We start from the raw sequence: 16946 nt of genomic DNA, 5'->3' as shown, positions 1-16946 counted from the left end.
CTCAGGTTTCTAACATGTTTCAATCTGAGACAGTATATAGTTCTTTAGTCTCGCAGAAACCTGTTCATTAGTTATTTTGATCACGTTCAACAATAAAACCTGTTCATCTGGTCACGTTCCAGTGTCCTAAAATACAACCTATTCATTTGGTCACGTTGGCTGTGGGCATTTGTATAATATATTATACTGTATTTGAACTGCTCTTAGCTCCCTTAGGGGTTTGGACGAGAAGCATATATATTTGTGTGTATTTGTGCTCATCTTTAGGGAGAAACCGGTAGTAGTTTACGTAGGCGCCGTGGTAATGAAATTAACTTTGTCTGAATACTTTGGTAAGTTGATCGCTTTCGTAAACTTTGATTGTTTTACTCCATGTCTCGCCAACTTCCTCTAACTTCAATACAGTTCAATACAGGTGTTAAGATTCTACGTAATTTGTCATTTCAACAGTCGGTTTTACTGATACTCGCGCGTATTGTATGAAATCTCATTACTCTGAAATCTCATTACACTGGTATACGATCGTGATGACCGTTACATATCATGAAATATCGGTCACGTACATTACATGTACTGAAATATCAGTCACGTAAATTGCTTTTTTCTGGCGTGCGTGATCAGATTCGTGTCGTTATTAATAATCTAATCCGTGCTTGATACTACAAATATTGCATAGTACGAGGATCATCCGTTATTTATTTTGCTGTCCTAAGTCTTGTGATCGTTTTTGCTTTGTACCGATGAGATTAAATACATGGACCCACAGTCAAGACAGTGTAATACTTTAACAATAGAAACATGTGGGAACTATGTTTTGATTAGCAACCATGTTCTCTTTCTGAGCTAGCAATATTTGCAACGATGCGAAGATTTTGTCAATAGTTTTAACTGAACTTGCTAGTTTTGACCATCGAGCTATTTTTAAATCACAGCCATTATTTGTTTCTATTTCGTCTGAGATGCTGACATTTGATTGTAATCACAGTACCTAGTTATGGATAAACCAGGAGAGGTAAACTTAGAGAAGGCGAACTGGGAGAAGATGAGGAGGATGTCAATGAAGGAGCTGTTAACAAATATAGGCGTGCTAGTTGGGTTTATTATCCTGTGCTGGGGAGGATGTGGGGTTATGAGCGCTATAACTGCGGATAGTTTCGGAGATGATTCAGAATGGTGAGTATGCGAGTGTTATAACTGCGGATAGTTTCGGAGATGATTCAGAATGGTGAGACACATTACTCCTAGTCCAGCTGACTCTATTTCAGCTAACTATATTAGGAGAGTTGATATTTGCCAGTAAATGCAGTATCGACCTTTAAAAAATATGACATCTTTTTCTGAACAATTTTGTTTCTTAAAATTTAGAATTGCTTCAAGGATTAACAGTTAATATCTTAATCAGGTCCCGAAATCTGAAGAAGCCGTCTTTCAACCCACCTTCATTCCTGTTTGCACCTGTTTGGGCTGTTCTTTACTTGCTGATGGCCATAGCAGCATTTGCTGTGTGGACCAAGACTGGATTCACTAAACGAGTAAGTGTAAACAATTAGGTAACTTATATCTATCTTTAACCTACTTATAATTAGGTAACGAGTAAGTAACTGATCTACATGTTTTAAATTTAATCCTACTTCTTCATTGACGATAATAATTCTCCTGATTTGTCTTTTAACGCACAATTACTTCAGCCGCTCCCGTTGATAGTGTTTTTCATACAACTGGCACTGAATTTCCTCTGGATTCTAGTTTACGGTCTCGCAAATAATCTTGGGGCAGTAAGTGCTTCATATAATAAGTCTAACTGAAAACTGATAATTTCATTTAAATTGTCTTTAAGGGGACATATACAAAAAGCTTTTATGTTCTGAACAGGCTGTAACTTCATATTAAGAAAGTATACATTAAAACAATAAGATTTGATACATTAAAACTTATTTTTGAGGAACCGCACTTTCGAAAAAATAAATATTTTCTTTTTCGAAAATTTTGAAAATTTTGAGAAGTCTGTCACTGTTATACCGATATTTCAGTCGTTTTTAACTTTTTTTTGGATGATTTTTTTCCTGAACATTATTTGCAATCCGTACATGAAGCCCTTCAAAGGATTTTATATTTAAAATATAGATGACGAAGTTACAGACCAAACAAGGTCGAGAGAAGCAAAATTGAAATTTTTGTAAAAATCAAAATTGTATATTTTACCATTCACCCAGGTCATAAGATATCGCTTTAAAAATTCTTGTGAGTGTAGCTGATGATCATATCCAACTTTTTGGAACAGGATTTCTCTCAGTTTTGAGTTTTAAGGTATGAAATGTGGCCTTAACGACTTAGTAAAATTCATCGTAAAAAAGGGCCAAACATGGCAGATTTAAGGCTTAAAATGCCTATAACTCAAAAAGTATCAGTTTTTTTGAAATAATTTTTACAGTATTGTAATCAGCTTGGTAAGACAAATCTTTTAGTACCAAATTTATAATAGTTAAAGACACAAACATTTTTTTTTAATGTGTACAATTTGTACAAAATTTATACAAGGGGGGACCCTTGTGTTCGAGCTGGAAAATTATTTAAGACAATTTGTCTTCTAAAATCACCTATTTGGTACTAAAAGATTCGTCTTTTCAAGCTGATTACGATTCTGTAAAAATTATTTCAAAAAAACTGATACTTTTTGAGTTAAATCTGCCATGTTTGGCCCTTTTTTACGATGAATTTTACTAAGTTGTTTAGGCCACATTTCATACCTTAAAACTCAAAACTGAGAGAAATCCTGTTCCAAAAAGTTGGATATGATCATCAGCTACACTCACAAGAATTTTTAAAGCGATATCTTATGACCTGGGTGAATGGTAAAATATACAACTTTGATTTTTACAAAAATTTCAATTTTGCTTCTCTCGACCTTGTTTGGTCTGTAACTTCGTCATCTATATTTTAATTATAAAATCCTTTAAAGGGCTTCTCGTACGGATTGCAAATAATGTTCAGGAAAAAAATCAGCCAAAAAAAGTTAAAAACGATTGAAATATCGGTATAACAGTGACAGACTTCTCAAAATTTTCAAAATTTTCGAAAAAGAAAATATTTATTTTTTCGAAAGTGCGGTTCCTCAAAAATAATTTTTAATGTATCAAATCTTATTGTTTTAATGTATACTTTCTAAATATGAAGTTACAGCCTGTTCAGAACATAAAAGATTTTTGTATATGTCCCCTTAACTACTTCAGAATTCAAATCATTATGTATTATGATACCAGACTTGTTGCCTTAAAATGGAAATAACCTATATGATACTACACAAAGTATAATAGTAATAATATTTAAAACAACCGTTTCATTTTTCAGTCGTTCGTAATAATCATGTTGCTGTTGGTGGGGATATTTCTAACCATGGTGATCTTCCACACTGTCCAAGGCAGAGCATGGACCTACCTGCTCCTTCTACCCTACATAGCCTGGACAACATTTGCTAGTGTTGTTAGCTACTCCATCTACGATTTGAATAGAGATTAATAATGCTTGGCAGCTTATTGTAGGACAGCGCTGATTCTGTTGCCTGGCTACAGACTTACAGAGCAAGAGAGTATAAACACACTTTCAGCTTTACTTCCACACTGTCCAAGGCAGAGCATGGACCTACCTGCTCCTTTTGCCATACATAGCCTGGTTGACCCCAGTTCAGATCTAACAGTTCCCTGAGAAGCTTTCATATTGCAATGAATATGCTCAATCAGTGCAGCTCATTTTCTGGGAATAAATGTGACCCTAAAATGAAGATAAGCGCAAAATGGGCTCGAAGTTGGCTGGAAGTCAAGTTGCGTTTGTCAGATTATATCAGATCATTTTACGGTAAATGAATCATGAAATTAACGGTTTAACATTTCAATGGTTTGGTATCTCATGGAACACGGCCACAGAGCTGAGTCTGATATTCCTTGTCTTGATTAACTTCCATTCTTAGAGGATGATTTTAGCATGTTTGTTTTTGTAATATTTATCCTGTATGTGACCATGTCAGGTCAGAGAGTAAATAGTGTGACGTATCATATCAACTTTGTCTTCCTAGTAAACCTAATTTTCTTTGCCCTCAACTTTAACAAAACTTCTTGTTGTATGTATACAGTCTTGATTTGTACAAAATCTAATATTGTACGAAGTATGTACACACTCTTGTATTGTATCCCAATTGTAAGCAATCTTGTATTGTATACAATATTGTAAATATTTCATTGTACACAATCTTGTATTGTATACAATCTCAATTCTTTGGCAACCGACCAACGTATTGACAATTGTTACGTCGTTAAACATCAGACACGTACAGCAAACAGATTATTTCATATGTGTGTGACCTTGTTTGTAACGATAATTATGAATCATTGTGTGCTTGCTGCTAAACATATTAAACAGATTATTCATCATTCATTTTTTAGTCCTGTAACTTGAGATTTGTTTGCATTTTTGCTTTGTACTGATGACTGTGGTTCGAGTTAACACATTGACCCATGGTCAGGACAGTGTTGTCTCACAGAACAATGGGAAAGTGCAAACATCCGGGTAAAGTTTACAGTTGGCAATTAGCCAACACATTTTTAGCAGAACTACTCTTGTATACTATGTTGAAAATGTATGTTGTATAATATGTATAAACTGTGTCCAAACATTTCATAAAAGTTGTGCTACTTTGCGTTTTACTGAACTTGCAAAATTCTTTTTTGGATTTATATTATTCAAGTTTTATAATTAGATTATTCTAAATCTGACAATCTGACATCTGCTAGGAACCACAGAGGAGTTATGGATAAAACAGATGATGTGAACCTGGAGAAGGTTAACTGGGAGAAGTTGAGGTACATGCCCAGAAGAAAGTTGGCTATAAACTGCGGTGTACTGGTCGGGTTTGTAGTGGTCTGCATGGGTGGAGGGGGCATTATGGGAGCTATAACTGCTGACAGCTTCGGGGACGAATCAGAATGGTGAGAAAAACTTTTAATTTAAGGGGACATACACAAAAACCGATTATGGTTATTCCCACCAGATAGGGTAATATAGACAAAAACAATGAGTTTGGCACATTCAATTTATTTTTGGATGTTCGTACGTTCAAAAATAATTTGCTTTTTCTTTTCAAGTACCTCAACTTTTATTTGATGCCAGTGCCGCACATTTGTATTTCTGATCAAGTTTGCTAACAGTTAACCTATCAGGTACAGAAGTCTAGAGAAACCGTCTTTCAACCCTCCCTCGTTCCTATTCGGACCTGTTTGGTCTGTTCTCTATTTACTGATGGGCATAGCTGCGTTTGCTGTGTGGACCAAAACTGGATTCACTAAACGAGTAAGTGTAAACAATTAGGTAAATCTATCTTCAACCTACTTATAATTGTACATTTATCTATCTTGAACCTACTTATAATTGTACATTGTACATTATAAATTGTACATTGACGATCAATATCTTCTTTATGCTGTTTAACACGAGTTTATTTCAGCCGCTCCCACTGATTGTGTTTTTCATTCAACTGGTGCTGAATTTCCTCTGGGTTCTAATTTTCGGCATCGCAAAAGATCTTGGAGCAGTAAGTACTATGCTCTATAACTCAATATTCTTGTAATTTAAGGTATGGTCGGACTGGAGACTTAATCCAAACCTTGAAATGTTGAAAAAAAAACAAGAACTGAAGAGAAACTAAGTAATAACCGATATCTAAACTCTAAATAACCGCATAAAAATGAGTATCAATGATCTTTTAACCGCATAAAAATAACCGCATATTTTTGATTTTTCAGGCGTTTGTGGAGATCATGTTCCTGTGGGTGATGATCTGTATAACAATAGTAATATTCCACACCGTTAAAGACAGAGCCTGGACCCACTTACTCCTTCTACCTTACCTTGCCTGGGTCACTTTCGCTAGTGTTCTCAACTTCTCACTTTGGGACCTCAACAAAAAATAAACTGATGAATAGTCCTTGTTATAGTGCTGATTGAAGAAGGGTACGGAGACTACACACAGACAGCCAAGAAGAATTGAGATGATTTTAGGACGCACATTGTGCGATATTAGCGATACTAGTGACGTAGTATAGCCACTGGTTATACTATTAGTCATTAGGGGTCATTCATAAAAGTCAGTATATAATACTCACAAGCTGAGACTCAGTTCGTTCGTCAGGCTCAACCAGTTCAGACTGGTGGATACCTGGCTTACTTTTATGAATGATCCCTAATGACTAACAGTATAGCCAGTGGCTATACTGTTCACTGTTGGCTATAATATTTGACCACAACCTCACAGCGTCAGCTATAGTATCAGAGAAATCAAGAACATTGTTTATTATAGATTTGAGAGTTGTCTTACATTAATTGAATTAATTATATTAAATATCATAATTTTTGTTTTTTGTTGTATGCATAATTTAAGAAACAAGCGTCCAGTTTGAACAGTGTATAACTATAAGCCTACAGTATGTAAGAGCCTACACAGTGTAGGAACCTACGGACATAAGGCAAATATTTGATACAGATCTACAGCTGCTTATTTTACAAAACTAAGGTGTTACTAAGGTGTTACTAAGGAGTTACTCAGGTGTCACTTTGATGCAGATCTACAACTGCTTATTTTACAAAACTCATATGCGCTAATCTTGTTTAATTTAGGAGTAAATGTGAACCAGAAAATGGGAAAATTTATAAATAGGGGTGTGGTCGTAAGACTGAAACATAGGGAATGAAACCACTGTGTAACTGTGTTACTGTTACCATGGTTACGTGCTCACTGTGTTACTATTACGTGCTCACTGAGTCTTATCTTACGTCACAGTTATCTATAAGATACAAGCACGAAGCTATGAACTGGAGAACTCAGTTCTAATCGGATTTTGATATTAATGCATGATATGATTTATTAGCTAATGATTCATGATATGATTTAATACTTAATAGCTAATGATACGTGTCTGCGTGATATGATTTTATTTTACTAATGATACATTACGAGATATTTGTATGAGGTCTGATAAAGAAAGAGACTATAATGTGCCAGCGCCCAGCGCTAGACTGACCTGAATTTTCACTTTTTCGTCCGATCATCTTGGAAAGTTTTTTGTACATCCCCATAGACGTAAATAGTAACCAAAAAAATTATTTTTGAAAAATTCGGAAATTAAGGTGTGCCCCAAGCCGTTTCCATGACAACCGCGCTCGCGAACCTCAGAAATCTGGAAAAATTCGATATCTCAGGACCCATTGCACCTACAGAGCTAAAATTAGGCTTAAAAGATGCGGAATCAGCACATTTATATGAGACTTATTAATAAACATATAGCCTAAAGTGCTCACTTTCGTCAAAAATTGCAAAAAACACATTTTTTGTACATTTCCATGGCAACCGCGCCCTAAAATTTGGATGTGCATCTCTATTTTTCAGTCAAACTATGAACAGCTCAGAACTACAGGGGGATAACTACAGGGGGAGAACTAGAGGGGAGAGAACAGCTCAGTACTACAGCTGAGGAAGAACTACAGGAGGGAGAACAGCTCAGAACTACAGGGGGGGGGAGAGAACTACAGGGGAGAGAACAGCTCAGAAGAACTACAAGGGGAGAACAGCTCAGAACTACAGGAGGGAGAACTACAGGGGAGAACAGCTCAGAACTACAGGAGGGAGAACTACAGGGGGAGAACGGCTCAGAACTACAGGAGGGAGAACTACAGGGGAGAGAACAGCTCAGAACTACAGGGGGAGAACAGCTCAGAACTACAGGGTGGGAGAATTACAGGGTAGAGAACAGCTCAGAACTACAGGGGGAGAACAGCTCAGAACTACAGGAGGGAGAACTACAGGGGGAGAACAGCTCAGAACTACAGGGTGGGAGAACTACAGGGGGAGAACAGTTCAGAACTACAGGAGGAAGAACTACAGGGGGAGAAAAGCTCAGAACTACAGGAGGGAGAAATACAGGGGAGAGAACAGCTCACAACTACAGAGTACAGGGGGAGCACTACAGCGGAGAGAACAGCTCAGAACTACAGGGTGGGAGAACTACAGGGGGGAGAACAGCTCAGAACTACAGGAGGAAGAACTATAGGGGCAGAACAGCTCAGAACTACAGGGTGGGAGAACTACAGGGGGAGAACAGCTCAGAGGAACTACAGGGGAGAGAACAGCTCAGAGGAACTACAGGGGAGAGAACAGCTCAGAAGAACTTCGGGGGAGAGAACAGCTCAGAAGAACTACAAGGGAGAACAGCTCAGAACTACAGGAGGAAGAACTACAGGGGGAGAACAGCTCAGAACTACAGGGTGGGAGAACTACAGGGTGGGAGAACTACAGGGGGAGAACAGCTCAGAAGAACTACAGGGGAGAGAACAGCTCAGAACTACAGGGAGGGAGAACTACAGGGGAGGGGTAACTACAGGGGGAACAGCTCAGAACTTCATGGGGGAACAGCTCAGAAAAACTACAGGGAGGGGGGAGAATAGCTCAAAAGAACTACAGGGGGAGAACAGCTCAAAAGAACTACATGGAGAGAGAACAGCTCAGAGCTACAGGGGGTGAATTACAGGGGGAGCAGCTCAGAAGTACTATAGGGGGAGAATTACAGGGGAGAGAACAGCTCAGAACTACAGAAAGAGAACAGCTCAGAACTACAGGGGGTGAATTACAGGGGGAGCAGCTCAGAAGTATTATAGGGGGAGGATTACAGGGGAGAGAACAGCTCAGAACTACAGGGAGAGAACAGCTCAGAACTACAGGAGGGAGAACTACAGAGGAGGGGGAGAACTACATGGGGGAACAGCTCAGAATTATGTAGTTCTAAGCTGTTCTCCCTCCTGTAGTTCTTCCTCAGGTGTAGTACTGAGCTGTTCTCTCCCCTCTAGTTCTCCCCCTGTAGTTATCCCCCTGTAGTTCTGAGCTGTTCATAGTTTGACTGAAAAATAGAGATGCACATCCAAATTTTAGGGCGCGGTTGCCATGGAAATGTACAAAAAATGTGTTTTTTGCAATTTTTGACGAAAGTGAGCACTTTAGGCTATATGTTTATTAATAAGTCTCATATAAATGTGCTGATTCCGCATCTTTTAAGCCTAATTTTAGCTCTGTAGGTGCAATGGGTCCTGAGATATCGAATTTTTCCAGATTTCTGAGGTTCGCGAGCGCGGTTGTCATGGAAACGGCTTGGGGCACACCTTAATTTCCGAATTTTTCAAAAATAATTTTTTTGGTTACTATTTACGTCTATGGGGATGTACAAAAAAATTTCCAAGATGATCGGACGAAAAATTGAAAATTCAGGTCAGTCTACCCAGCGCCCAGCTACCACCCTCATGTTATTGGGATTCTTTAAATAGATTCATTTTTATCTTCCTAGTAAAATAGCTCCACCGCTATTACTGTTATTGCTTATAAAATTGCCTCTTTTCTACGCTACACACAGTAAGATGCATATCTACACAATATATCCTGTGTTCCTATATGTCTTGAGATTGGTTTATTTCATACTGATAACAGTGCTTATAGGCGTAAACTCGTTGACGCACCGTAACCATGGTAACCATGTAACTCCAGATAGGATGGGTAAAGTGAGCATGATGGACAAGTTCCGGAGTCTCTCCAGAAAAGAGATCCTGATCAATGTGGCAGGGTTAGCTGGTTTCCTCCTCCTCTGCATGGGAGGAGGAGGGGTTATCGGGGGTGTGGTTATGGCAAAGGACTTCGGGGACGACTCTCCGTGGTGAGATCTTACACTTCGGTTACTAAGGTGTTACTAAGGTGCTACTAAGGTGTTACTAAGGTGTTACTAATTACTAAGTAATATCATTATTTAGCTTGGTGATATCTTAGTCTTACATTTCCTCTGTGTGATGAACAGCGACTTATAACTTCTTATTAAGTCTTTACACATAAAATGAAATGAAATGAGGTATTTATATTCCGCTCATATGATTAACCAACAACACAAGGAAGGTGGTTAACCATGTCAGAGCGGCTGACTGTGAGTGATGTGAGCAAATAAAGTTATAACTTTAACACATAAAATTAGTTAGTAGCTACACTACTTATAACACATAAAATTAGAAATTAATTGCCTCACAGATAAAGCTAATATCTCGAATGATCAGGTACCGGAATTTGAAGAAGCCGTGCTTTAATCCTCCCAACGAGGTATTTGCACCTGTGTGGTCTATCCTGTATTTACTGATGGCTATATCTGGCTGGGCGGTGTGGACCAAAACAGGCTTCACTAAACGAGTGAGTCAGGGGTTACCAAGGTGTTACTAAGGTGTTACTAAGGTGTTACTAAGTTGTTACTTAGGTGTTACTTAGGTGTTATTAAGGTGTTACTTAGGTGTAGCCAAGGTGTTCCTAAGGTGTATGCAGTTTTTTGCAGCCCTCACCATTATCAACTCTAACTGATGATATATTACTACTATTACTAATATTACTGATTCCATTTCAGCCTGCTCCGTTGATATTCTTCTTCGTACAGTTACTTCTCAATTTTGTGTGGCCCTTCCTTTTTGGAACAGCTAAACAGCTCTTTGCGGTTTGTTATTAGTCGTTATTGTTTACTATTCGAATGTCTCACTACTCATATCTCACAATCTTCTCTGTATATCATTCTAGGAGTTTGTAGAGATTTTAATCGTGTTACTAAGGTGTTACTAAGGTGTTACTAATGTTATTTTCAGGCGTTTGTAGAGATAGTGATCCTGTGGGTGCTGATTGTAATCACGATATTCCTCTTCAACAGTGTAAAGGGGCGGAGGTGGACCCATATACTGCTCCTACCGTACCTTGGCTGGGTTACATTCGCCAGTATCCTCAACTGGAACCTCTACAACCTCAACAAGGACAACCCTGCCGTGGATATCGGGTGGGTTGTCAGCGACTGAGCTGATGTTACTAAGGTGTTACTAAGGTGTTAATAAGGTGTTACTAAGGTGTTACTAAGGAGTTACTAAGGTGTTACCAAGGACAACCCTATCAGTGACTGAGCTGGCAGACCGAGCTGGTAAACTCTACAAAACTTGTTGAGATTGAAACTTTTAGAATTCTAATAACAACTGAGGCAGGACCAACTACAAACATTCGGAGCATCGTCCGTGACACGAACCTCAGAACTTGAATTTGGGTTCAAGATAACTTGCTCCATTGCAAAAATTGCATGAATATTACGCACAGGGAGAAAATCCGGTTTGGCGAATTTATTGGCGAATTTAAATTGGGCAAAATTGGATTAAAAACTTTTTTGTCCAATCTTTATGATGTTCAACGATATAATTTAAAATTCTTGTATCATGTATGTTTTGTTTTTCCTGCAATAAAAAGGAACTAGTGTTTGAGTTTGAAAAGTGTCTCAAAAAAGGCTACCCCGCGAAAATCATCAAACACTGCACAAAAGATAAAAAGGAGAAGAGGAAAGTAACGTTTATAGGTTCTAAAATTGAAAGAAAATAGCCAAAAAGGTTCTACTGGCATGAGGAGCAATCGAAAATTTCGAAACTTTAAAGATAACTTCTGCGTCTAGCAACCAGCAGTCATAAATTTTAAAACCTTAAGGTACAATTTGAATTCTCCTGTTTACCTCTCTCAATTAGCGAACACTGGCAAATAGGAGATCAACTGTAACAAAGTAACCATAAAAACTGTAGTAACTGCAGTTACCACAGTTACCATAGTTACCACAGTTACCATAGTCACCATAGTAACCATAGTTACCATAGTTATTATAAAGCCCCCTCCCGGATTGCAACATTGCCATGTTACGAAAATAATCGCCGTGCTAACAAAATATGCGCCATTCTTAGCAAAATATTCGCCATGTTATGATTTGCAATGCTACGCGCGATAATGCAAATATCTCATAAGCAGGCGAATATTGTGGTATGAAAAATGTGTCTTCTTAGTAAAATATCCGGTTCTTTTGCGATAGTCAAAACGCGACAACTAGCGCTGGATGGCGACAACTAGCGCTATCCAGCGCTAGTTGTCGCTATCCAGCGCTGGATAACGCTGGCCAGCGCAAAATATATATGTTCGATAATTGTCGCTATCCAGCGCTAGTTGTCGCCATCCAGCGCTAGTTGTCGCCATCCAGCGCTAGTTGTCGCTATCCAGCGCTAGTTGTCGCTGGCTATGCGACACTGTCGCACGCAATAGTTAACAATGGCCAGTGCAACTGGCCATCGCAGAAAACAGTTCGATAACTAGCGCTGGATAGCGACAACTAGCGCTGGATAGCGACAACTAGCGCTGGATAGCGACAACTAGCGCTGGCCAGCGCTAAGCGATAGCCAGCGCTGGCCATCGATAGCTAGCGCAAAATGTTTGCGATATTACTCGTCAGCTAGCGCTGGCCAGCGCTATCCAGCGCTATCAAGCGCTATCCAGCGCTAACCAGCGCTAACCAGCGCTGGCCAGCGCAATGTATCAAAATCATATACTTGCGATATTACTCTTCAGCCAGCGCTGGCCAGCGCAATATATTTTCGATATTTTTTGTCAGCTTAACGGGTGATACAGCTAGCGTTGGCTTACTAGCTGGGAGGAGCTCAACTTACTGAGTTACTCATACTGGGCGGCACTCAGCCTGTCATTCCGCCGAATCTCTATTCTAATACTAATAGTAATATTGCAAGTATATAGTAATATCGCAAGTATTTGATTTTGATACATTGGCATTGCGCTGGCCAGCGCTGGCTAGCGCTGGCTAGGGCTGGTTAGCGCTGGTTAGCGCTGGTTAGCGCTGGTTAGCGCTGGCCAGCGCTAGCTGACGAGTAATATCGCAAACATTTTGCGCTGGCTATCGATGGCCAGCGCTGGCCAGCGACAATTATCGAACATATACATTTTGCGCTGGCCAGCGTTATCCAGCGCTGGATAGCGACAACTAGCGCTGGATAGCGACAACTAGCGCTAGTTGTCGCCATCCAGCGCTAGTTGTCGCGTTTTGACTATCGCAAAAGAACCAAATATCCGCCAAACGCTCAAATGCGCGTAACAAAATATTTGCCTCCTTATGATCAGATCATAAGGAGGCAAATATTTTGTTACTTAAGTTGCATGATTTAAGTTCACACATAAATATTTTTCTAAGAATGCGCAGTTTACACCCTAGCGCAAATAGATCATTGATCCTCCTCACTCCTGCAACTTTAATTACAAATTAAATAAATGTGCAAAATCTAAAAATAAAGTTTATACGAATACTATACCTTAGTTCCCAAAAATTTGTGTGCCATTATATTGAGCACAATTTATTTGAGCCCGAAAAATTTGGGCAGAAAATTTGAACTCATTTGGGCGACCGAAAATTTGGGCACAAATTCTTCGAAAAATGAACGATTTTCCACTAAAATTTCAGTTAGATATTTGCCTTAGTTCATTATTATTCCTTATTATTCCAGTCATTTGCTAGCTATTCCAGTTATTTCTATTCATTTAAAATATAAGCCTTTTTACTTGGTCAAGCCATGAATGACAGATTAGAAAACTAAAATTTCAAATATTATTTCACTTGGATATGAAGAAAAAGCCATCTTTCTATAGATTTCAGGGCCACAGGCCAAATGCCAAAAGTTTGGTTAGCAAAAAATTTAGCAGACGGAAAAGATTTATGCAATTAATTTGGTCTGCAAAAAATTTGGGCGAGAGGCCCGCTCAAATTTTTTGTTGCCCAAATTTTTGGGAATTAAGGTATTACAGTCCGCTCTGAAGAATGCATATCTTCACTATTTCATTGCATATTATCCTCGATAATTCATTTTTTGCTTGGACGATCCCGTCCTTTCTGTTATTATACAGGATGCTACCTCTAAGGTCTGGCATAAAGCCACAGACCCTCCCTAAAACTTTCTCATCCTCAAAACTCTCAATTCTTCATAGCTTTGCTTATCGTTATGATCGTACGATTTTTGATTGAATAAAGTTTACTTTTATTATAATTCGGGGGATTTCAATATCGATTGGGCGCAACTGTCTGGCAGCCGTGTTACTGCATATAGAGGGTTTCGGTTTGGATTTAAAGTTAATTCTCGTTATGTGAACGCGACGATGTCGATAGGACATGCACTATTAGGATTACAATTTATTTTGTAGATGGAGAGGGTGAGAGGGAGAGGGATATAGAGATAGATATGGAGAGGGAGAGGGAGAGGGAGAGGGAGAGGGAGAGGGAGAGGGAGAGGGAGAGGGAGAGGGAGAGGGAGAGGGAGAGGGAGAGGGAGAGGGAGAGGGAGAGGGAGAGGGAGAGGGAGAGGGTTCTCGTAATCGTATCAAGGGACGCATGCATGCCAAAGGCATGCGAGGGAGTACTTGAGACATTGGACCATGGACGACTCTTATCCGAATGCACAATAACTTAGGAGGTTCTGACGCATGTAACACAAAGTAGTAGCCGTTCAGACTCTAATTTGAAATGTGTCGTATTGAGATCAGATCACAATGTCGGACAAGAGTCGCCTTTTTTTCTGGTAACACTATTATATATATATAACATGAGTCGAACAAGAGTTGCTGTTGGACAGGAGTCGTGTTACCTACTTGATATTAGACTCGATAAGTTAAGACTTAAATCTTAATCCCCTATAGTCATAACACATAACATGAAATTCCGGATCGAAATGTTGATTTCAGTAGTACATGACTTTCGAGGGATAAGGAAGTGTTTCTGGATTCCAAAACATATGTAGTATGATCGATTTTTCGTGCAATTTTAGGCTAAAAGTTAACAGTCATAAAAATAAATAAATTTAAACTAAATAAATATTTTTGATTAGTTTCGAGCTCTAGCTCCGAGCGTGCTAAATCACTCTACAGGCGATCTTCGAGATTTTTCTAAAAGGGTGCCCGATAGTTGAAACCGACTTGAATCGATGTATGTTCGAACGCTGAAGTTCGAACATACATCGGACACATGACAACCAGTTTTTCCGAGGTCTACCTCTTGACCTTTTACCATGCTTTGGGATCCAGTGCAGAAGATAGTTGGGTATTCTTTATTTTGGCATCCTCACCACATGGCCAAACCATCGGAGTCTAGCTGCTCGTACGAAAGTATCAACAGGGGCGATGTTAGCCCGCTTAAGTACATCAACATTAGATACATGATAAAACCATTTGATTTTCAGGATTCTCCTTAGACATCTATGATGGAACACCTCAAATCTTTTCAGTACAGTATACATGTTATGCAAATTAATCATAACATGGTAAATATTTTGCTAAAAATGCGCAGTTTACACCCAGGCGCAAATTAATCATAAGGAGTCGAATATTTTGCTAAAAATGCACAGTTTACACCCAGGCGCAAATTAATCATAAGGAGTCAAATATTTTGCTAAGAATGCGCAGTTTACAGTTTACACCCAAACGCAAATAAATCATCGCGCGCAACATTGCAAATAAATCATAACATGGCGAATATTTTGCTAAGAATGGCGCATATTATATTTTGTTAGCGCAGCAATTATTTTCGTAACATGGCAATGTTGCAATCCGGGAGGGGGCTTTATAACTCCTAATGATAAAAGTAACAAACCTCGAGTTCCAGTGAATACTGGCTGCTAGGATTGTAAAGGTCCGCTGTAACGTACCGAGTAACATTCCACCCAGCCAGTGTCTTGGTGTTAGCCGTCAGTCCTAGGAGGTGGCACACTTCCTTGCGGTTCAGCATGTAATCTGGCGGAGAGCCAGCGTTAGTCAACACTCTTTATTATTACAACTTCCGAAAATACTGGAAGTTTTTTAGGTAAGTTGTTTAAGGTAACCGAACGTTACTGCTAGTAATTGAAGTAACTAAAAATGACCAAAAGTAACTGGAAGTAACTGAGACGCAACTGAAAGTAACTGAAAGTAACTGAAAGTTACTGCAAGTTACTGAAAGTAACTGAAAGTAACTGAAAGTTACTGCAAGTTACTGCAAGTTACTGAAAGTAACTGAAAGTTACTGAAAGTAACTGAAAAGTAACTGAAAGTAACTGAAAGTAACTGGAAGTTACTGAAAGTAACTGAAAAGTAACTGAAAGTAACTGGAAGTAACTGGAAGTTACTGAAAGTAACTGGAAGTTACAGAAAAGTAACTGAAAGTAACTGAAAGTAACTGAAGTAACTGGAAGTAACTGAAAGTAACTGGAAGTAACTGGAAGTTACTGAAAGTAACTGGAAGTTACAGAAAAGTAACTGAAAGTAACTGAAAGTAACTGAAAGTAACTGGAAGTAACTGAAAGTAACTGGAAGTAACTGGAAGTTACTGAAAGTAACTGGAAGTTACTGAAAAGTAACTGAAAGTAACTGAAAGTAACTGGAAGTAACTGAAAGTAACTGAAAGTAACTGAAAGTAACTGAAAGTAACCGAAAGTAACTGGAAGTAACTGGAAGTTACTGAAAGTAACTCACCCTGGAAGAGCATGACAGTACTGATCACCACGTCCCTGCCTCCAGTTAACGGTACACTGGACCCCAGTGAGAAAGTAGTCTTGTGGCGCACGGTCGGGGGATAAACAGCGTTAGAGATATCAAACACAGCACACCCGTCCACCCACAGCAGAATCTGGGGGAGGTGGGATATTATTTCAACTCCTTTCCAACTCTATTACTGTGCTTAGTTTTTACATAGATGAGAATACAATGAATTTCGCTCCATAAAAGGAAATTTTAGATGAGGCCAAGACTCAAAAAGAGTTAAATAGTATAATAGCTCCATAGTAATAGTAACGATAGTAATAGTAACCTTGCCGTTGCGTTGACCGAAGCGCTGTTGTTTGGGAGTGGTCCCGTAGCTAATGACAACGTGATGCCACGATCCAGTAGTCAGCACACGGTGTATCACGTGGGGAGGATGTCGTTCTGAACCCTTCCACGCTAGGATAATGTCTCCTCCTGTAGGATCTACTGACACCTGGTCAGTAACTATGGTAACTATGGTAACTACTGACAT

The 16946-nt window shown here is 39.1% G+C and overlaps 3 protein-coding genes across 6 annotated transcripts in view; 2 read left to right on the top strand and 1 right to left on the bottom strand.

Annotated features, from left to right (window-relative positions):
* LOC134812446 (lysosomal-trafficking regulator-like) overlaps positions 1-16946 on the bottom strand; it is a 61617-nt gene that overhangs the window by 21500 nt on the left and 23171 nt on the right. Inside the window, exons 13-15 of the mRNA XM_063819870.1 lie at positions 16740-16907; positions 16406-16559; positions 15549-15688 (exon numbers count right to left, since the gene is read on the bottom strand). Of these exons, the coding sequence (XP_063675940.1) occupies positions 15549-15688; positions 16406-16559; positions 16740-16907 (462 nt within the window). The remainder of the gene's footprint in view (positions 1-15548; positions 15689-16405; positions 16560-16739; positions 16908-16946) is intronic.
* Positions 849-6396, top strand: LOC134812988 (tryptophan-rich protein TspO-like). Of its 3 annotated transcripts, none has more exons than XM_063820633.1 (8): positions 849-1225; positions 1403-1532; positions 1689-1775; positions 3349-4560; positions 4785-4979; positions 5211-5340; positions 5495-5581; positions 5793-6396. In XM_063820633.1, exons 4-8 carry the CDS (start codon positions 4478-4480, stop codon positions 5958-5960), a joined length of 663 nt encoding a protein of 220 aa, XP_063676703.1. In that variant the 5' UTR covers positions 849-1225; positions 1403-1532; positions 1689-1775; positions 3349-4477; the 3' UTR covers positions 5961-6396. The 3 variants fall into 3 exon arrangements, with proteins under 3 accessions (XP_063676703.1, XP_063676702.1, XP_063676704.1); XM_063820632.1 differs by having other exon boundaries at positions 983-1173; XM_063820634.1 differs by lacking the exons at positions 4785-4979; positions 5211-5340; positions 5495-5581; positions 5793-6396 and having other exon boundaries at positions 983-1173; positions 3349-3681.
* On the top strand, positions 9572-11329 carry LOC134812982 (tryptophan-rich protein TspO-like). 2 transcript variants are annotated; one of them, XM_063820618.1, is made up of 5 exons: positions 9572-9740; positions 10129-10258; positions 10467-10553; positions 10699-10939; positions 10973-11320. In XM_063820618.1, the coding sequence occupies exons 1-4, from the start codon at positions 9580-9582 to the stop codon at positions 10900-10902; spliced, it is 582 nt and encodes a 193-aa protein (XP_063676688.1). In that variant the 5' UTR covers positions 9572-9579; the 3' UTR covers positions 10903-10939; positions 10973-11320. The 2 variants fall into 2 exon arrangements, with proteins under 2 accessions (XP_063676688.1, XP_063676686.1); XM_063820616.1 differs by having other exon boundaries at positions 10699-11329.

This window comes from Bolinopsis microptera, chromosome 3, assembly GCF_026151205.1.
Source record: "Bolinopsis microptera isolate Bmic1 chromosome 3, MBARI_Bmic_1.0, whole genome shotgun sequence".
In the NCBI taxonomy this organism is placed as follows: Eukaryota; Metazoa; Ctenophora; class Tentaculata; order Lobata; family Bolinopsidae; genus Bolinopsis; species Bolinopsis microptera.
Note: the sequence above shows the minus strand (reverse complement) of the source record. Positions and strands in the feature narration are given on the sequence as shown.